The 22,543-nt window shown below is 37.7% G+C and overlaps 1 protein-coding gene across 1 annotated transcript in view; it reads right to left on the bottom strand.

Moving 5' to 3' along the window:
* The window catches only part of LOC114049469 (cation channel sperm-associated protein subunit epsilon-like), a 148,827-nt gene that overhangs the window by 100,941 nt on the left and 25,343 nt on the right, over nt 1–22,543 (bottom strand). The window contains exons 3-4 of the mRNA XM_027870709.1: nt 16,165–16,242; nt 12,098–12,204 (exon numbers count right to left, since the gene is read on the bottom strand). Of these exons, the coding sequence (XP_027726510.1) occupies nt 12,098–12,204; nt 16,165–16,242 (185 nt within the window). The remainder of the gene's footprint in view (nt 1–12,097; nt 12,205–16,164; nt 16,243–22,543) is intronic.

Here is a 22,543-nt window from a genome sequence, read left to right as displayed (position 1 = left end):
AAAAATGCTATCCACCACCAGAGAAAGAACTGTTGGAGTCTGAATTTAGATCAAAGCATACTGCTTCTTACTTACTTTCTTTTTTTGGTCTGTATTTTCTTTCATAACATGACTAATACGGAAATACGTTTTGTGTGACTGCACACATATAATTTGTATTAAATTTCTTGCCGTATTAGAGATGGGTAAGGGGATGGAGAGATGGAGTGAATTTGGAACTCAAAATTTTTTTTTAAAATGTTGAAAATTGTTTTTACATGTAATTGGAAAAAATAAAATCTTGAAAGATAAAAAACCCCAAGGAATTTGATATATGTTAGTATCTCCCCTTTATCTCAAGGAATTTTTGAGTAACAATGTCAGAAGCAAATATAAAAAGGGCCATATTTTTAGGGAAAAAATCCTATTATTGCAAAAATTATTTGTTTTCTATAAATTATCAAAAGTTTTAAAATTTTACATTTTTCTAAGTTCTAAGTTTATGTTCCCCTCCTGGATTGTTGCCTTGTTGTGGTGAAGGGGCTTGGATAGCTCAATGAAACAATGAGCTATGCCATGCAGGATTACCCAAGAAGGATAGGACATAGTGGAGAGTTCTGACAAAAGGTGATCCACTGGAGAAGGAAATAGCAAACCACTCCAGTATCTCTGCCAAGAAAACCCCATGGACAGTATCATCCATGGTGTCAGAAAGAGTTGTACACAACTGAACAACTAAACAACAATAAAGTCTGTGTTAGTCAAGCTGCAAGAATAGTGAGGTGGTGCAGTGGATAGAGTGCCAGGCTTGGAGTCAGAAGACTCCTCTTCCAGAGACAATTACTAGCTATGTGATCCTGGGCAAGTCACTTAACCCTGTTTGCTTCAGTTTCCTCATCTGTAAAATGAGTTGGAAAAGGAAATAGCAGACCACTCCAGTATCTTTGCTAAGAAAACCCCAAACAGGGTCACGAAGAGTCAGACGCAATTGAAAAAAGCTACAGTGTAAATGGCTCCCAAAGTAATATTGAGCAGCCCTAGGCTACTCCCCCTCAGACGAATTTTTTTCTATTTAAACTCCCTGTCCCCTTTTCCCTTCTCATATTCGTATTCAGAACGAGAAGGGTTCCTGATGATGACCGAATTAATTTGTTGTTGTTCAATTGTTTCAGTTATGTCCAACTCTTCATGATTCCACATGTGGTTTTCTTGGCAACTATACTAGAGGGGTTTGCCACTTCCTTCTCCAACTCATTTTACAGATGAGGAAAGTGGGGCCAACAGGGTTAAATGACTTGCCCAGGGTCACACAGCTAGTAAGTGTCTGAGGCTGGATTTGAAGTTAGGAAGATGAGTATTCCTGATTCCAAGCCTGGTGCTCTATCCACTGCACCACTTATCACTGAATTCATTTTTAGATCTAGAATGTATTTCATCTCCCATTAAGTCCAATTCCCTCCCACCCCTGCTTTTTTTTTTTTTTACAGATGGAGACCAGAGTTTTAGGTGAAGTGACTTGCTCAGAATCACACGGGTAGTAAGCATCAGTAAAAATGAGATTTGAACCTAGGTGCTTTGATCCCAGAGTCAGTGTTTTAACACTATCATTTAATTTTGTTTATTTTTGTCTTTATGCTTTTTTTTGTATTAGAAAGGAAAAAAGAATAATTACCACAAATTAGAAAAGACTAAGTGTAACTAGAATAATGAATGAATCATATCAGCTTGGAAAGCAGATACTCTGAATAATATTCATGTTATAATACAAGCTCATTAAGGTATCTTACATTTTGGGGGGGGTCTTTTAAATGTGATGTCCCAGTACAAGGTAAGATTAGATCCTCTCAGGGAAAAGAGGTGGAAGAGATGGATGATATTTTCCTCTCTGGTAGGAAAAAAGTTATGATTTTACCTTTACTATCACCATGACTAGAGAAGGGATCCTTTTCATTTTCTGTTTTTGGAAACCAAGGCTCAGAAAGGCCACAGAGCTATTCCCAGAGTTGGGACTATAAAGCAAGTCTTCTGACTCCCATTTCTCATTCCTCTGAACACTGCTGTCTCTTCTCTCCTGCTCACAACATGAGACCTTCCAGTAACATCCACAGACATTGCTTGGCTTTGCAAGCGGTATCACGAACTAAAGTAGGTTCCTGATCGCTGCTCTAAACCAGTCACAGAGGTAAGATACCATAAGACAGAAGAAAAGCAATCTCATTATTTTAGAGTAACACTATTTATGTTCCTTTGCTGCCACTCAGTGGAAAAATGAGAACAAGGAATACCTTGGAGTATTCCATAGGACAGTTCCAATGAAATATACAAATAATGATTTTTGAATTTGACATTATGTGAGAAAAGCTATTAACAGTTCATACTCTTTAACATAGCCATCACATTTCTGGGCATGCACCTCAAGGAAGTAAAAAATGAAAAGACTGATCCTATATATAGCAAAATATTCACAACACTACTTTTTTGGTAGCAAAAAAAGAGGAAACAAAGTAGTGGCCCATTGATTGTAGAATGGTCCAACAAACTTATACAAATGCAATAGAATATTATTGAACTCTAAGAAATGATCAACATTAGGAACTGAGAGAAACATGGAAAGACCTGTATGAATTGATGCAGAGCAAAGAAAGCAGGACCAGGACAACCATATGCACAATGACTAAAATAATGTAAGTTAAAAAGCTCAAAAAGGCAACTGAACCCAGCAATACCACTCCTAGGTAGGTACCCCAAAGAGATCATAAAAAATGGGAAAAGGATCCACATGTACAAAAATATTTATAGCAGCTCTTTTTGTGGTGGCCACAAATTGGAAATTGAAGGGATGCCCGTCAATTGGAGAATGGCTGAACAAGTTGTGGTATATAAATGTAATGGAAATGAGGAGCAGTCAGACTTCAGAAAAACCTGGAAAGACTTACATGCACTGATGCTGAGTGAAGTGAGCAGAACCAAAAGAACATGGTATATAGTAACAGTCATATTGAGAGATGACTAACTTTCATAGACTTAGCTCTTCTCAGCAATGCAAGGACCTAAGACAACTCCAAAAGACTCATGATGGAAAATGCTATCCATACACCAGAGAAAGAACTATGGAGTCTGAATGCAGATTGAAACATACTATTTGATCTCTCTTTTTTGCTTTTGTTGTTTTCTTTTGTTTCTTCTTTCTCGTGGTTCCTCCCATTGGTTCTAATACTTCTTTACAATGTGACAAATGTAAAATATGTTTAACATGAATGTATATGTAGAACTTATATCAGATTGCATGCTATCTTGGGGAGGGGGGGGAGAAGGAAGGCAAGAAAATTGAAAACTCAAAAGCTTATGGAAGTGAATGTTGAAAACTAAAAATAAATTTGAAAAAAGGCAACTGAATTTAGAATAAATGCAATGACCAATACTGAATCATGAGGTCAAAGGAATACAGATAACACACATGGTACATCGGCACAGATACAGTTGCTATATCGGTTGCTTTTGCTCCATTGTGTTTCTCAGTTATAAGGAAGGGTCCTAGGGTGGGGATGAGGGAGGATCAATCAACTAACAAACATTAATGAAATGTTGAGGCAGTTTCTGCTCTCAAGTTTCTGATCTCAAACTGATAATAGCTTACATTTATATAGTGCCTACTATTGTGCCAAGCGTTGTGTTAAGGACTGTACAAATATTATTTCATTTGATCCTCACAACAACTCTGGGAGGTCTGTGCTATTATTATTCTCATTTTACAGTTGAGGAAACTGAGACAGATTGAGGTTAAATAATTTGCCCAGGATACCACAGCTAGTAGAAGTCTGAAGACAGATTTGAACGCAGGGATTCCTGACACCAGGCCCAGTACTCTAACCACTGCACTACCAAGAGGTAGATTTTTAAAAAAATGTGTCTTATATTGCTTTATAGATTTTATGCCAATAGTAAAGAACTTATATATAAAGCTAAGCATGTTTTATGTATTCCAGTAGGGAAGTGATTCCATTATATCAAGATCATATGTTTAGGGTTCATTTTACTAATTTTACTTATTTAAGGTCCTAAAGATGATTTGATATTTTATTTCAAGGTCCTAAAGGTGAACGACAAAAATAATAATTTATGATTTTATAGTGCTTCACGTTTTAACAACTAGCTCACTGGAAAAAATATATATGAATATACATGTCACATTTTAAAGTTTAATCTTCATTATTAACATTTTCTCCATCACTTCCTTAAGTCTAGATGATCAAAAAGAAGCCCTAATCTGCTGTGTTTCCTGATTTCTGAGCATTTGCTCATAATAAAAATTTAAGAATTCACTATTTCAAGCAAGTGAGAGTTGACTCCAGCACATCCCTGTTTCATCTATGTATAATTTCTTATTATCACAACCATTGTGCTAGGTATAGCATACCTTTATGCTTGAAATTAGAGAAAAAAAACAAGTGTGATGACTTTGGGCCCTTCTGCAAAGATGTGGAAAGTCTTCCTATCTTACTTCAATTGCTCTTTACACATATATATATATATATATGTATATATATGTATGTATGTATGTTATGTATGTATGTATGTGTATATAATCAGTCCAACTGGACCAGCACCATTTTAGAACTATGGTTTAGGACTGAGTAAAACATTGAGTAAGTATAAGAATGGAAATACTGAAGTCAGGGGGCAGCTAGGTGGCACAGTGGATAAAGCACCGGCCCTGAAGTCAAGAGGACCTGAGTTCAAATCTGGCCTCAGATCAAACACTTGACACTTACTAGCTGTGTGACTCTGGGCAAGTCACTTAACCCCACTAGTCTTAAAAAAAAAAGAAATACTAAAGTTCTTTTCAGTGTGGCTGAAAGCCAATCATTATCCACATCTATAAAAATATTTCTAGTTAAACCATCGTTCTTATGGCTTGCCACTAACCTAAACCTTTCAGTCATAATCTGAAGAGACAGCTAGCTATATTTTATCTAATACAGGCATATCCTAATAAGGATATGCAGTCACTTGCTTTTAAAATTTTATCCTGTGATGCAAAATGAAGGAAATTTCCCTTCTCTAGATAGAATATTGTATCCCAAGCTATTGAACTTGGAATAAACAAGGTTATCACTGAGGCTGGTGTTGCCTAGATAATTCCCTGTCTCTGGAAAGATGTCCTGATTCTAGGATCATGATACCTAAGAAATCTGCCTTGTTTGGCCTAATTCCAGGCTCCCAAACTTGGGATTGCCTTTAAAGCAACTCCAAATCTAGTATTGCCCAGAAAACTCCCAACCTCTAATTAGGAGGCTAGAGTTCATGAATGACTTTGTCCAGAGACTCTCCTCTCAAAACACGTTATTCTTTGAGGTCAGTCTGACAGCTTGAAACACCAGAACCCTGTAGGCAGTTGTCAAGACTTTTTCTTCCACTTCCTGCATGCCTCCACTCAATGGGAAGTCACTAGACTGAGAAGTTGGGGGGGCGAGTAAATTCCTTCCAACCCTTACTATACCTCTAGTTCTAGTACCAGAATCACATAGATTTCTCTTGTAGGGAGGCAGGATATTTGGGCTAGTTAAACTTAGGCTCATAAAGAACCAGTGATTTGGGCAGCTAGGTAGTGCAGCAGATAGAGCACCAGCCCTGGAGTCAGGAGGACCTGAGTTCAAATCTGACCTCAGACACATAACACTTACTAGTTGTGTGACTCTGGGCAAGTCACTTAACTCCAGTTGCCTTGCAAAAACAAAACAAAAAAAAAACGCAGTGATTTTTATTGCTGAATGATGGATATGATGCACAATAAGTGTAGGAAGGTGGATCCTGCCTGCCCCACTTAGCTCACTCCTATTTAAATGAGGCAGGCAGAATGCACATTCTTGCTTTGTTGGTTTAGCCTTCCACACAGCTCCTGAGAATGTTGCTTGCTGTTGTTTTTGCAGGGAGCAGGGAAGAAGGAAAGAGTTTTCAAAATGGGCTTTGGAAACACAGACTCATAATCAAAAATCAATTTTCTAACCCCAAGTCAAATAGTTGCCTAGGACCAAGGATTTAATTCAACACTAGACAAAAAACCTAGAATGCACTCTCTCCTCATTGCTATCTTTTGGAATTCCTAGATTCCTTCAAAACTCAGCTCAAGATCTACCTCCAACATAAGGCCTTTTCTGATATCCCCAGCTGCTAGTGACATCCCCCCAAAACTATCATTTTTAATGTTCTATGTGTTTTATGTCTGTTATCTTTTTAAAAATTAACCATGTCACTCCATCATCCTTCCGTCACTCAGCTTCATTACCCTCAAGTTATCTTACATTTTCCTAATCTCTCACAGTCACTAAATTCCTGTGTTTTATCAATTTGACCCTGATGACATTTCTCACATCTGTCCCTTTTTCTTGCCTTGTCTGACTTCTCCCCTAGTTCAGGCCTTTATCTTCTTCCGTAAAGACTACTGCTACAGCCTCCTAATTAGAAACATAGCTTCTGGTCTCCAACCTTCTCCAATTCATCCTCCACAGAGCTGCCAAAATATGCTTCCTAAATAATAAATCTGACAGTGCCACTACCCTCCTTAAGCACTTTCAATGGCTGCCTGTTACCATGGTAGCACATTTAAACTCTGGGCTTACTGTCCCCAGCCCCATTCTCACTACCAGGCTGGGTCCCTAGAAGCTAGCTACCAAGTCCTCTCAGGTCTCTGGGAGAATCCCTAAAGGGTTGGGACTGGTCATTTCAAATGCTATAGATCGTGAGCCCCTGCCCATGCGTTGTCATGATTATTGGTTTTTTTAATTAGTCATCCAGAATTAATTAGCTTTTACAAAGGGATATTTATTAATATGGTATAGTAAGAATAGTTGGTACAAGTCATACCTCTTCCTCCCGCTCTCCCATTAAAAGTCTGTGACACGCTCTTCTACCAGTGTACACAAAGTCAAAAGGAAACTGAGAGAGTAAGTGTGGCAAACAGGTAACTCACAGACCCTGGAAGTCCTCGGGATGTTCACTTTCAATATAGTGTAGTTTTTCTGCTATGCTTTTTTGTAGACACTTGAATTAGTTTCTTCATCTCATCCAGTCTGTCCTTGGCTACAGGTGCAGTCACGGTATCAGTTATTTCAGTGAAGCTGTTAGAATGCCCAGAGAAAAGTCCAGATCCTCTGCATCTTTCCCTCCAAATCCCAGGCTCCTCTGGCCAAGGTAGGAGGAGGGGAAGAAACCAAAGTCCAGGGCTTTGCTTCTCTTCCCTTAATCATTCCTTCTCTAGGTGGTGGAGTATAGGCTGGGACCCAGCTGAACTTTCCCAGTATTCCCCCATAAGTAACTTTGAAATAATGCCTCAAACAAAATTCTGGAGGAACAAAGTCAATAAAAGTTCATAGGGAGACATGTTTATGTTTTTTTCCCCAGCCTAAGACAATTTAGGAAGTCTGCAGGAGAGGATTGTGACAGTGGGGTAGGCACAGGTGTAGAGTGGGCCAGGAGCACCAGTAGTGTGCTTTGGAGGCAGCAGCAGCTTCAGGAGCTCTCAGCCCAGAGATGGTAAGGGGGTCAGATAACTAAGGGGACTCTCTGCTGGCACTGGGTGCAGCTGGTGATGATTGGCAACTATATTGCCTGTAAGCAGTTATGGGTTACAGTTCAGGATGTAGAGGAGCACTTGTGACTGGTCACAAGGGAGCAGGAGCCCTGGTCACAGTTTCAGGACCAAGAGGAGTGCTAGCATTTGTGGCTACAGGTGACCAGGGGCCCTTCCTGGGTAAAGACCAGAGCACAGACCAGGAAAGCAGTGACCACAACTCCCCCAGGATAACACCACTTTGGAAACACTGAAAACTTGCAGGACCCCAGAACTAGCCCTGAAAACAGTAGCACAAAAAAGCCTGAATCTTGGCACAGTGCCTCCTCAACCCCAGGTAAGCAGGGTCCAACTTTAGCATAAAGTTCAAAGTGAAGAAATAAGCTGTGAAAATAAGCAAACAATCATAAAAAGAACTTGACCAATAAAAAGTTACTATGGTGGCAGGGAAGACCAAGACATAAACTTAGAAGAAGGCAACAATGTAAAAACAGCTACAAGCAAAGGCTCAAAAAAAATGTTAATTAGACACAAGGCCAACAAGAATTCCTGGAAGTGTTAAAGAAAGAGATAAAAATAGCAGAGGAAAAGTTGGGAAAAGAAATGAGAGTGATACAAGAAAATTATGAATAGAGAATTAACAGCTTGGTAAAAGCAGCACAAAAAATAGTGAAGAAAATAACATCTTAAAAACAGAATGGGCTTAATGATAAAAGAGGTACAAAAATTCACTGAAGACATGAACTTTAAAAAGCAAAATTGGCCAAAGGGAAAAATAGGTACAAAGTTCACTGAAGAAAAGAATTACTTAAAAATTAAAAAGTCCAAAGAATGAAAGAAATAGAAGAAAATGTGAAATATTTCATTGGGAAAAAAACTGACCTGATAAATAGATTGAGGAGAGAGAAGATGATACAAATTACTTCTAAGAACTTTATCATTATTAGTTAGAAGTTAGAAGGAGTTTACATAAACAGGAGGCATGGGAATGAGTTGATTGTGTTGGGATGATCTTCAAAATAAAAAATGTAGGGGTGAGAAAGGGGATGCACTGGGAGAAGGGGGAGAGTTGGAACAGGGAAAATTTTCTTACATATAAGAGGTGCACTTGGAAGAGCTTTTATAGTAAAGGGGGAAATGAGGGTGGTGGTGGCAGGAAATGCTTGAACCTCACTCTCATCAGAATTAGTTCAAAGAGGGAAGAAACACACACACACACACTCAGTTGGGTATAGAAATTTATCTTGCTCAAAAGGGAAACGGGGAGGAGGATAAAAAATATGGAAGGGGGATGATATAAGGGAGGCAATAGTCAGAAGTAAAACAACTTCTAAGGAGGAACAGGATCAAAAGAGAGAGAAAGATAAACAGAAGAAAATAGGATGGAGGGAAATACACAGTAATCATAACTGTGAATGGGATGAAACTCATCCATAAAATGGAAGTGGATAGCAGAATGGATTAGAAAACAGAATCCAACAATATCAATATATTGTGTACAAAAGACACACTTGAAACAAAAAGACATACACATAGTTAAAATAAAAGGGTGGAGCAGAATCTATTATACTTCAGCTGAAGTAAAAAAAGACAGGGGTAGCAATCATGATCTCTGACAAAGCAAAACCAAAACCAGACCTAATTAAAAGAGATAATCAGGGAAACCATAGACAATGCAGTAATATCAAAAAAATTTATAGCAACTTTCCCTGATAAAGGCCTCATTTCTCAAGTTTACAGGGTATTGAGTCAGATTTATAAAAATAAGAGCCATTCTCTAATTGATAAATAGTCAAAGAATATGAGCAGGCAGTTTTCAGAAGAAATAAAAGAACAGTGTGAACTGATGCAAAGTGAGAACCTAGAGATCATTGTGCAAACAGCAATGTTGTAATGACAATCAACTGTGAAAGACTTGACTACTCTGATCAATACAGCAATCCAAGACAATTACAAAAGACTTATGTGAAAACATGCTAACCATCTCCAGAGAGAGAACTGACGAACACTGAGTGTAAACTGAGGTATGATTTTTTGTTTTCTTCATTATTATTATAATAATTTTGCTTTTTTGTGACATGGCTAATACAGAAATATATTTTGCATGATTTCACATGTATAATTGATATAATTTTGTTTGCACTCTCAGTGGGTAGAGGAGGGGTGGGAGAGAAACAATCTGGAACTCAAAAATTCAAAAGAAAAGTGTTAAAAATAAATGAATAATTTTTTTAAAAAGAAGAAAAATTCCTTCTCTGGGGTTTAGCTGGGATATCTCCTCTTTGGTGCTGCACCCTTGAATCTCTGATTCCAACTTGCTCTATTGTTTTATACAGGACCAAGAGGATGTGACCAAGTCCCTCAACCAATATGAACAGACATCCTGTCATACCTAGCTAGGGAGGTATTCATGCTTAGTGAGAAAGTGATGTGTGTTCACACTTGACAAATCATACTGTGGCATTCTATCACCCACTTTAAGCAGAGTGATCTAATTGTCTAGCCTTCATAATATAACTACAGACTACACTTCCAGGCTTATTGCTCTGTATTTCCCCTAACACTAACACTTTAACCTACCTAACAGTGGGAGTGTGAGACAATCAGACAAGTCTTTGGATAAATTTGGGAATCTTTTGAGGCAAGGGACATCTAATTACAACCACTATTGTGTGAAACATGTCTTTCAGCATGGATTCCTTCTCTCAATATTACATCATCAACTCCAAATTTGAACCCTTCATGTTCAACCACTACTATTTTAGTGAGGTTTGGGAAGACTGATTCCTTAATGGGTAGAGAGAAGGTTCTCAGGAGCTAGTTATGGGAGTTTCTGGGAGATGTAGTCCTAAAGAGACACTGCTGTTTCTTCCTGTCCTTGGGGTAGGTAGTGTGTAAAGAGAAAGAGAGAGAAAGGGGAGGAGAGAGGAGGGGGAGGAAAGAAAGATACAGGAAGGAGAGAGAGAGAGAGAGAAAAAGAGATAGAGAGAGAGAAATGGGGAAAGGGAGGCAGAGGAAAGACAAAGAGTGAGAGAGATAGTATGTATATGGATGCACAGGTTTGAGAATAGATTGTTTGATGGAGAATTTGGTGAATTGAGCAAGAAAGTGTGAGGAGAGGAAATGAACACTGAGTAAAAGAGAGACAGTTCTCTTTGGCTAGTATAGGGAGTGACCAGTCTCTACTATGGCCACCACTACTTTTGTCCAAGACTAGATGGCAATACTAGAGCAAGGAGCATGCCTGATCAGTGACAAACTTTCCCCTGACTTAGAATTCATGCAAATGGTGAGATGCCTCTTCTACCTTTCTGTCCAAGAAGGCAATATGTCTAATCCAAAATTGCTTTAAGTTCATCTGTAATTCTGAATTACTCTGTGGTAAAATATCATCAATCATAACTGCTTTTGATTTTTGCATTTCATGATTTGTGGCTGGTTTTATTATCATTGGTGAGAGCAAATCATTGATAAATTTTGATACTGATTTGGGCCTGGGAGTGATATGAAGAATGATATTGATTTACTAATTTTAATAAATGTCCCAGAATGGATAAAGATAAGTTTTTAGCAATTATCATTGCTGTCTGAGAGGAGATTGGGCTGTCAGGTAACATTAACTTTTCCATTATTTCTCCTTCTGTCTTCAGGTATGCATAGAGAAATCTCTTGGTAGGGCTGGGGTCAAGGGCTGTCATTCAAGAAAAGGTAGGTAGGGAGGAGAGGAGAAAAGGAGTGTTTAGACCAGGCTGACCGGGGATGGGGGTCAGAAGAGGGAGTAGCCTCCCTTTCATTTTTGCCTTCAACCAAATCTCCAAACTCTCAGAGCACAAATGCTACGTTATGTAACTAACCACAGGCAAACTTGACAATTCACTCTGTGCTGTATATGTATAAAGAAGTTTGACTCCTCCTGATTGACTGAAAGAAGCAGAGAAGGAAAGAGAGACCTCAAGGGAAGGTGTGGGTTTTGAATGTTGAATGGGAGGATGACTCTCCCCTAGATCCCTCCCACCACATTGTAAGCATGATTGTTGTTTGTCCTTCATTCTTGAAGAGGACCAGTGCCACCAGGAAGGTGATGTCTTGACTTTCAAGTAAATTGGATTTAAGTGAGGAAAGGCTGTGCAAAGTCACCAGCTTCACTCTTTCCTCCAGAGCCATCTGGGTCCAGTGGCAAGACATAGATCAGGACAACTGGAGATGGCCCTGGATGTAGTGGGAGACCTTGGCCTTTTTAAGCTAAGGTCTTTCCCAGGTTACAGTTTGTCTGAGGCAACACCCATTCACTGATTAAGGCTAGGTAAGAAATGAGGCAAAAAATGACTCCTTTTATAGGAAGAGTTGGCAACCTGATATATTCCTTGATTCTCAGTACTAAACTCCTAGATAATGTTAAGAGTCAACTTCTTGTGTAAGATTCTTCAAACAGCTGAACTGAGAGTTCATCTCTCTCTCAGATTGTAGAGCTCATCATGAAAATCTATCTAGTTTTAGTTTCATTGAATAAAAAAACAATTTTGCATTTGAAATATTTAAGTAAAATACCCTTCTTGCTTAGTGATTTCTGGAGGGTAAACTTGATGAGAGATTATTGACACAATCATAGGTTCTTGTCCCATACTGAGAAACTGCATACTAAGTGACTTGGAATTCTGTGAAAATAAAGAAAAAACTTTTGATTACCATGTATTTTTATTTCAGATTATAACTTAAACTTCTAAAATTTCAGTGTTACATAAAAGGTCCCATAAGAAAATATTTTTAAAACAATAGACATTAACATAAAAGCATATACTTGAAAATGCTAATTTGGGAATAAATTAAATTAATTTACAGTTGATTTCATCAACAACAAGTAAAAAGAATGAATTTAATATTTTTACTAGAAATTACTAAGCTTTTGTGTATTTCAGAGATGTAGGTTTGTTGTTTTCTTAGCCTGTTTCTCCTACTCAAAGTAATTAGATGGAAAGAAGCCCTGGGTCGATTGAGTCATAAGTAATGCTTGTGATGGGATGCTTCACATCCTAACCAAACATCCAAACAAAGTTTTTTGCTTATTTACTAAAGTAAGCAATAAATAGGGTTTTTTTTAAGGTGGTTAAAAACTAGAATATTGGCTGAACAGAGAAATGATTAAAGACTTTGAATATGAAAGAGAGAAGGAAACAGAAAGAGGAATGAGGGTTGGCCCTACAAGAAGAGAAGCTAGCTGAATGGAAGAAGCACATGCCTTTTAGCTTGATTCTATTAGGATTATATATTTAGATGTAGAAGGAAGATTAGAGGTCATCTAATCTAGAGGTGTCCAAAGTAGAATGTACATACATCCAAGGGTCATGGGATGATGGATGGGGATGTGTAATCAAGTAATTGAAGGATTGGAAGATGCACTGAATCCCACACTTGCTCCAACAGACAATGGTGGAGCTTGTCTTCCACACAACCCCACCACCTTCTTCACCCAACATCACCCAATGCCCCCCAACTTTGTCCCCTCCCATTGCTGTCCTCCCCCTACTATGCAAGCTCCTAATCTCTCTCATTCCATACCAGGCATTGCCTTTGGGGTGGTTATAACCTAACTGCATTTCTGATACTTATGCAAGAGTTGCCTTTGGGGAAATCTTTTCCTGTCGTCCCAGCATATACATATACTCATATATAGCATCCTCTCCTTGCCAAATCATTTTCTGACTATGGCGGGTGAACCGTGGCTGGTGACACATGATGGGCATGAACCTCCATTTTTCTTTTTGGTGGGACAGTATGAGGCAACAGGATGAGGAAGTGTAGATGACTTGTAATTTGCATTGAAGAACTCACTACCTTTTTCTCCAAGCCTATTCTTCCTTATTACCTTCCCTACTAAAAATTCCCTGTTCCTGTCTAGGGCACTACTATTCTTCCAGTCTCCCAGGTTTATATCCTGGGAGTCATCTTAGATCTCTCCCTCATCCCACCTATCCAATTAGTTGCTAACTCTTGTAATTTCTACTTCCATAAAATCTCTTCCATCCATCTCCCTTCTCTCTACTCTCACAGCCACCACCCAGTTCAGGCTCTCATGATCTTTTGCCTGACCTACTGAAATAAACTCCTAGTCAATTGCCCTGCCTTAAGTTTCTCCTCTCTCCAATACTTCCTTCATACAGTTGCCAAGGTGATTTTTTCCTTGGAGTTCAGGCCTTTATTCTCCTACCCAATAAACTCCTGTGGTCCCTGTTGACTCTAAGATTAAATATAAAGTCTCTGTTTGGCATTTACAGCCCTTCACAATTTGGTTCCAACTTATTTCTCCAGCCTTAATATACATAATAATATGTATATAATTAATATCTATAAATATATATAATTAATATATATATAAATATAGAACATTCCCCTTCCTACTTTCTATGGACCAGCCAAACTGACCATTTTGCTGGTCCCCATACAAGACATCATTTTTCCATTCCTGTGTCTTTGCTTTGGTTTTCTCCTATGCTTGGAGTGTGTTTATGGTAAAAATTTCTATACGGAGAAACATTAATTTTGATGTAAAGCTGTTATGTTCACTGACTGTTATGATCTATTATTTTATTTTGCATTTTTTATATGGCATTATAGCCATTTGAATGGCTATATTGATCAAATCAACCAGATAATTAAACACTAACAATTACTATTTATAAATCTACCCTAATCCCTCAGGATTAACACAGGAAATTTTAAAAAGCAAAATAATTACACCTGCTTCTAATTTAATCTAGCTTATAGTCTCTGTGCAAGAAGCAGTTAGTAAAATCAGAAGGGGAATCACCGTGGCAATCTCCTGCTCACACAGAGGCCTTCTGGTTATCTCTTAATAAAATGCTTCAAAGAGTTACTGAAATTGAAAATGTTAAGCATTCTTTCTTTTACAAAAAGAAATGCTCCAAATTTGCCGACTTTTTCTATAATGACAAGTAGCTATCAGTAGTACGCTGCCTACCATATATCTATATATCTATATCAATCTCTCTATAACCATCCATCAAATAAGCACACAATATATTCTTTCAAGGCATAGGCACGTGCATATACATTTGTATATATGTATATAGATATGTATGTATACACACATATATCTCAAAATATAAGGGCTGGGATTGGGTAGAAGAGGAATGTTATGATCTAGGTACTGGATTCATGGAAAAAGGAGGGAGAATGACTTGGAGGCCAGTAGATAACTGAGATAAACGTAACCAGGATCTAGATAGGACTCAAGGGAACCTTAAAGAAGCAAAGGTTCTCAATTAGCAGAAAGAGATTCTGCAGATGTCAGTGTGGAGCAAGGAAGATATTTACTCTACTTCCTGGGTAAGGGAGAGATAAAAATGAGGAAATTACATCCAGGAATGTTAGAGAGGATGGCCTGGGATGAGGTCCTTTCTAAGGAGAAGTCAAAGGGTGGAAGGAATGCATGAGAAAAAGTTCTTAGATGAAAGGAATTGAATCTTCTTAGAATCTTGGAACTTCTCAGAATCACCAGTTTTCCTCAAAATTCTGTTCCTAATTCCCTGAATTTCTTTTTTCCACCGTACTCCAGAAGCCTCCTTACTTGGGATCAAGATTACAATAGAGATGAAGAACAGGTTCAACAGGAAGGATACAATGGGAGGATAGAAATTCAGGAAATTGTGACCTTAGAAATTTAGAATTCAAGATCTTAGAGGTGGGAACAATTTTCAGTGATGGTTAAGTCTAAGAGGTTACCACTATTGGTGGTAGCAAGATATGACAGAGATAGAGGTCATGATGAACTGAGAGGCTAGTATTAGAGGGGCCACCCATGTGAATATTGGTGTGACAAAGAAAACCACGAGCCTGGTATGAAGGGATATGGCATCATCAGGGATACACCAGGTTTCATTTAGATTGAAGAGGAAGGAGTACAGGAAGAAGAGATTGAGGACAAAGATCAGCTTGCAAACAGCAAAGCAGGAATTCTAGAGGGTCCAGTGGAAGGAAACTGAGTTTAAGCAGATGGAGGTGACAGTATGAGTAAGGAGAGCAAGAGGAAGGACTTTTCACCTAGGTGGGCAGGCATTTTGGATGACAGAAATTAGAGCAACAGGATTAACCACAAACAGGGTAGTTGCAGTCCCTAATCAGCAGAAGGTTAGAAGTACAGGGCAAATGGTCACTTGTCAGGGAAGCCTCAGAGAAGATTCTTGCCACTGACTGCTAAACAAGACTAGACAATCTTTTTGGTTGTATCCAACTAAAACATATTGCCATTCTGATTCACTTCAGGACCAGCCCATATAGATATGTTAACTGTTAATAAAATGGTTTCAGGGAAAACAAAAAGGATACTTATTAAGCATTTCTGAGAAATGTTTGACAATTTTTGGAAATCTGGTTCATTTTTGGGGGGGAAGCACATTAGCCAGGTACTTATAAATTACACAAAAACCAAAAATTGTGTTGATGTATTTTGTCACCCCAGTGTACCTCAGCGTAGCTCAGATCTACTGCTCAGAGAGTGTTTTTTCATTCTTTGTATGAATAAGAATTTCTTAGCATATCTATAGCAATTGCAAGGTAATTATATTTATGAAAGTGTTATAAAGAATGCTTCCACTTACAAGTGAAGGATTTGATGCATTGGAGGCCAACTCCTCAGGACTTGCATTTTCTGGATCATATACCCAAATCTGTATGCTCTACAAAGTATAAGATAGATTTTGATATTTTTTAAAAATTCCATTGGTATTCTGACCCCACCCCCCCAAACTCAACTAAATAAATAACAAACATAATAGGGATAGAGAATAGATTGAATGCACATTGAAGCATACTATTTTTTCTTCTGTTTTGCTTTTTCTTTCTCATGGTTTTTCCCTTTTCTTCTGATTCTTCTTTCACAGCACAACTAATGTGGAAATGTGTTTAATATGATTGTATATGTATAGCCGATATCAGTTGGCTTGCCATCTTGGGAGAAGGAAGGGGAGGAAAGGATAAAAAAATTTGGAATTCAAAATCTTATAAAAGTGAATATTGAAAACTATCTTTACATGAAATTGAAAAAATAAAATACTATGAAGTAGAAAAATAAAAATATTAATTACCCAGAAAAATAAAATAAATTTTTGTTGTTATCTTTGTATGCTTTTTGTTATAAAATTATAATTTTTATTTGCTATCTTTTATTGCTCTTTTGTTTTCATTTATTATTTTATTTTCCCCAATTACATGTAAAAACAATTTTTAACATTCATTTTTAAAAATTTTGAGTTCCAAATTCTCTCCCTCAATGAGAAAGCAAGCAATTTGATATAGGTTATATGTGTGCAGTCATGCTAAACATATTTCCACATTAGTCACGTTGTGAAAGAAAACACAAATTGAAAAGAGACCAAAAAAAATTTAAAAAGTTAAAAAAAAAGTAAGCTTCAATATACATTCAGACTCTCTAAGTTCTTTTTTCTGGAGAAGGATAATATCATCCTAAGTCATTGCATTACTGAGAATAGCCAAGTCATTCACAGTTGATCGTTGTACAATTGCTGGTACTGTGTTCTGCTCATTTCACTTCACATTAGTTCATATATGTCTTTCCAGGTTTTTCTGAGAGCATCCTGCTCATCATTTCATATGGTATAATAGTATTCCATCAAAATGATATACCAGAAATTGTTTAGCTATTCCCCAATTGATGGGCATCCCCTCAATTTCCAATTCTTGGCCACCACAAAAAAACTGATATAAATTTTTTTTAAATAAATGTAGGTCCTTTCCCTTTTTGTTTTGTATCTCTTTGGGATACAGACCTAGTTCTGGCATTGCTGGGTAAAAGGTTATGTATGATTTTATAGCCCTTTGGGCATAGTTCCAAATTACTCTCCAGAATGGTTGGCTCAATTCACAACTCCACCAACAGTGCACTAGTGCCTTGATTTTCTCACATCTCCTCCAACATTTGTCATTTTCTTTTTTGTCATGTTAGCCAACCTGATAGGTGTGAGGTGGTACCTCAGAGTTGTTTTAATTTTCATTTCTCTAATCAATAGTGATTTAGAGCATTTTTTCATATAACTATAGATAGTTTTGATTACTTTGTCTGAAGACAGCCTGTTCATATCCTTTGTCCATTTCTCAATTGAAGAATGGCTCCTATTTTTTATAAATTTAACTTGGTTCTCTGTTTATTTGAGAAATTAGGCCTTTATCAGAGAGACTTGCTATAATTTTTTTTTCACATTTATGATAACTGTGTATTTTCTTCCATCCTATTTCCACACCCTCCTTCCCCAGGCCCCGCCCCCTGGTTCTAGAATATCAGGTATTAAGTAGTCTAATAATTCTTAAATTATCTCTCCTTGGTCTATTTTGCAGGTCAATTGTTTTTCCAATGAGATGTATCACATTTTCTTCTATTTTTTTCATTGTTTTGATTTTGTTTGTTTCTTGATATCTCATAGAGTCATTACCTTCCACTTGCCCAATTCCAATTTTTAAGATATTATTTTCTTCAGTGAGCTGAAAGTACCTGGCTAATGTGTTTTCCCCCCGATTTGGCTGATTCTGCTTTTTAAGGAGTTTTTCTCTTCAGTGGATTTTTGAGTATCTTTTTCCATTTGTCCTATTCTGTTTTTTAAAAGTCTTGTTTTCTTCAGTATTTCTTTGTGCCTCCTTTACCAAGTTGTTGGCTCTTTTTCATGCTTTTCTTGCATCATTATCATTTCTTTTCCCAATTTTTCCTCTATCTCACTTATTTGAGCTCTTCCAGGATTCTTTTTGAGCCTAAGATCAATTCACATTTTTCCTTTGAGGCTTTGGATGTAGCAGTTTTGACTTTGTTGTCTTCTTCCAAGTTTGTGTTTTGATCTTCCCTGTCACCATAGTAACTTTCAATGCTCAGGTTCTTTTAGCATTGTTTGCTCATTTTTTCTAGCCTATTTCTTGACTTTTAACTTTATGTTAAAGTTGGGCCTTGCTCCCCAGAGTGGTGGAGGGACGGACAGTTTTTTTTTTTGTGTGCTTCGGTTTTTGTTTGTGCTGCTGTTTTCAGAGCTAGTTATGGTGGTCTATATGTTTTCAGTTCTTCCAAGGTGGTATGATCTAAGGAGAAGTATCTTTACTACTCTCCTGGCCTGTGCTCTGTTCTGGGAGCAACCACAAGTACTCTTTTCCAACATGGAACTGTGATCAGGGTCTCCTCTCCCCTGTGGCCATAAGCTTTGTTGTACTAATCATTCATTTGTTGATTAAAATGTTTAGAAATATAAAATTCCTCCACGGTTTTTTTTTCAATTATTTGGTGTAAGTTAATGGTTATTATTTTCTTTAATGATTTTTTTTATCATTTGGTTTTAACTCATCATTTACTTAGGGTTGAATTATCTCTAGACTCCATTTAAATTTGAATCCGTTCTTCTATATCTGTGTATTTAATGAAATTTTATGTCCCTATACATGGCCCAGTTTTGTAAAGTCTCCATATATAGCTGATAGGTATATTACTTCTTATTCCAATTCAGTAATCTCCAGAGATTTAGCATATCCATTTTCTTTTCTTAATTTAGGTCCTTAACTTTTTATCTCTCTTTTTGTTAGATTTGCCTACTTGTGAAAGGATCAACCTGAGGACCTCTACTTTTTTTTTAAATTGCTATTTGTCCCTACAATTTAATTAGTTTTTACTTGACGTAGTTAGATGCTATGCCATTAGATGTACTTTCTGTGCACTAGCATTGTGCTGTGCTAAGTGCTGCAGATACAAATACAAGTAAAAAGTAAGCTTCTGCTCACAAGGAGATTACATTTGAGTAGGGGATGTTCTAAATGGGAACTAGGGTTGGAAACTGGAGTTGGGAGTAGGTACATAATAGCACGGTTTGGAAACATCTAGGAAGTAGCACGGTGGCCTCATTCCAAGCACAATAACGCAATAGCTCATCGATCAGAGACTAGCATTTTTGGGGCTGAGTCCCAGTTTCAGTAGAAAGATGCATCTTTATGAATAATGTATTTTTTTCTATTTACCATGTCTCATATTCAGTCATCATCTAATCTCTTCTCGTTGCGTGATCCTCTCTTGGTTAGTTACCCTCCCTGCAGTGAATTCCCTAATAGGCCCCAGTGGAAGGCTGGAGACCCTGTTGGTCTTAAACCCCATGCATAGTCCTCCCTATGTTTTTGGAAAAGTAATGAATTAACTCTGTTTCTGGTAGTGATGGGGCAGCTAGGTGGCTCAGTGGATAGAGTGCCAGGAATGGAGTTAGAAAGACTTATATAACTTCCTGAGTTCAAATCTGGCCTTAGACACTTATTAGCTGCATGAGTCTGGGCAAGTCACTTAACTCTGTTTGCCTTGGTTTTCTGATCTGTAAAAGGAGCTGGATAAGGAAATTGCAAACCACTGCAGTATCTTTGCCAAGAAAACCCTAAATGGGATCACAAAGAGTCAGACATGATTGAAAATGACTGAACAACAGCAACTAGTTGTGAATGTCAGTGCTCTAAGAAGTGCATAGCCAGGCCCTGTCTCCCAGCACGGTGACTTATGGATAGTTGTGTCCCTTTACTTGTGTTTCTGACAGGGAAGAGTTCGAATATGACTTTAAGCAACTGATTATTGCAGCTGATACTGGCTCCCCCTTCTCATTTTTGCTTGCTTTTAATCTGGTTACTAGTATTCCTTTTGGTTTCCCTAGTGTGACCTTCTCCATACTTCCGTGTTTCCTTAAGTTGGCACTTGTTTTACTAGATCAATCCTCTTTCCCAGTCTCTGCCCTTTTCTCGCCATCTTTTAGAGAAGTTCTGGACTAAATGGAGGAACTTCTGCTCCCTTTGGTATTTCTTTTATTATTAGTCTGTTAGGGGCCTTTCTAGGTATTTGCTACAGTTTATAGGAGTGAACTGGGATTTTCTATAATCTCTCAGGATATCATCTTTATGAAAAATCCTCTTCTATTAACCCATAGCATCCATTCCTTTTATTACAAGTTTTTTTTTAATTTACTTTTAATTTTTTTATTTTTAACATGTGTTTTTAAAACTTTGGGTTACAAATTTTCTCCCTTCCTCCCTCCCCATCCACTCTCATTGAAAAGGCAAGCATCTCAGTACAGGTTATAGATGTGTAGTCATGCAAAACTCTTCCATAGTAGTCCTATTATGAAAAACTAAGTATATTTCCCTTCATCCTATCCTACCCCCCATTTATTCTATTCTCTCTTTTGATCCTGTCCCTCCTCAGAAGTGTTTGCTTTTGATTATCTCCTCCCCCAATCTGCTCTCCCCTCTTATCAACCTCCTGCTCTCTTGTCCCCTTCCCCGCTTATTTTCCTGTAGAGTAAGATAGATTTCCATACTCCATTGTGTACGTTATTCCCTCCTTAAGCCAAAATCTATGAGAATAAGATTCACTCACTCCCTTTCACCTTCCCGCATTTCCCCTTCACTGTAAAAGCCTTTTCTTGTCTGTTTCATGTGAGATATTTTACCCCATTCTACTTCTCCCTTTCTCCTTCTCCCAGTATAATTCTCTCTCATCTCTTAATTTTATTTTCCAGATATCACTGCTTCATCTTCCTTCATCTTCAACTCACCCTGTTCCCTCTATCTATCTCTACATACATATAATTTTTTCCTTCCCACTACCCTAATACTGACAAAGGACTCATGAGTTACAAATGTCATCTTTCCCTGCAAGAATGTGAAGAGTTCAACCTTAATAATTCTCTAATGATTTCTCTTTCCTGTTTACCTCTTCCATATTTCACCTGAGTCTTGTATTTGAAAGTCAAATTTTATATTCAGCTCTGGTCTTCCACAGGAATGCTTGAAAGTCCCCTATTTCATTGAACGATCATTTTTTACCCTGAAGGATTATACTCAGTTTTGCTGTGTAGGTGATTCTAGGTTGTAGCCCTATCTCCTTTGCCCTCCAGAATATCATACTCCATGCCCTCCGGACCCTTAATGTAGAAACTGCTAAAACTTGTGTTATCCTGATTGTGTTTCCACAGTATTTGAATTTTTTCTTTCTGCTGCTTGCAATATATTCTCCTTGACCTGGGAATTCTGGAATTTGGCTACAACATTCCTAGGAGTTTTCTTTTGGGGAGGTGATTGGTGAATTCTTTCAATTTCTATTTTGCCCTCTGGTTCTGAAATATCAGGGCAGTTTTCCTTGATAATTTCCTGAAAGATGATGTCTGGGCTCTTTTTTTGATCATGGCTTTAAGATAGTCCAATAATTTTTAAGTTCTCTCTCCTGGATCTATTTTCCAGGTCAGTTGTTTTTCCAGTGAGATATTTCACATTCTTTTCTATTTTTTCATTCCTTTTGATTAGTGTTACAGTGCCTTGATTTCTCAAATTGTCACTAGCTTCCAATTTCTCCATTCTAATTTTTAAGGAAGCATTTTCTTTGGTAAGCTTTTGGGCTTCCTTTTCCATTTGGCCAATTTTGCTTTTTAGGGCATTCTTCTCCTCAATGGCTTTTCGGACCTCTTTTGCCATTTGGGTTAAGCTATTTTTTAAGTTGTTATTTTCCTCAGTATTTTTTTGGGTCTCCTTCAGCATCACTCTCAGTTTTTCCTCTACTTCTCTTACTTCCTTCTCAAAATCCTTTTTGAGCTCTTCCATGGCCTGGGACCTATTCATGTTTTTCTTGGAGGCTTTGGATGTAGGAGCTTTGGCTTCGTTGTCTTCTTCTGGTTGTATGTTTTGATCTTCTTTGTCACCAAAGTAAGATAATATAGTCTGACTCTTTTTGTGCTGCTTGCTCATGATCCCGACCAGTTACTTGAGTTATAAACTCTTTGTTAAGGTAGGAGTCTGTTTCCAGTGTGGAGAATGTACTGTCCCAAGCTTCAGGGGTTTTGTGCAGCTGCTTTCAGAGGTACTTCTAGGGACCTGTAAATTTTCTTCCAAGGTGCTGTGATCAAGGGCGAGGTGTTTACTCCTTTCCTGGCCTGTGCTCTGCTCTATGAGTGACCAGAAGCACTCTTT

The sequence above is a fragment of the Vombatus ursinus genome, unplaced genomic scaffold, assembly GCF_900497805.2.
Source record: "Vombatus ursinus unplaced genomic scaffold, bare-nosed wombat genome assembly UNPS02014798.1, whole genome shotgun sequence".
Lineage (NCBI taxonomy): Eukaryota > Metazoa > Chordata > Mammalia > Diprotodontia > Vombatidae > Vombatus > Vombatus ursinus.
The sequence above is the reverse complement of the archived record's forward strand: the minus strand, read 5'-3'. Positions and strand labels throughout refer to the sequence as shown.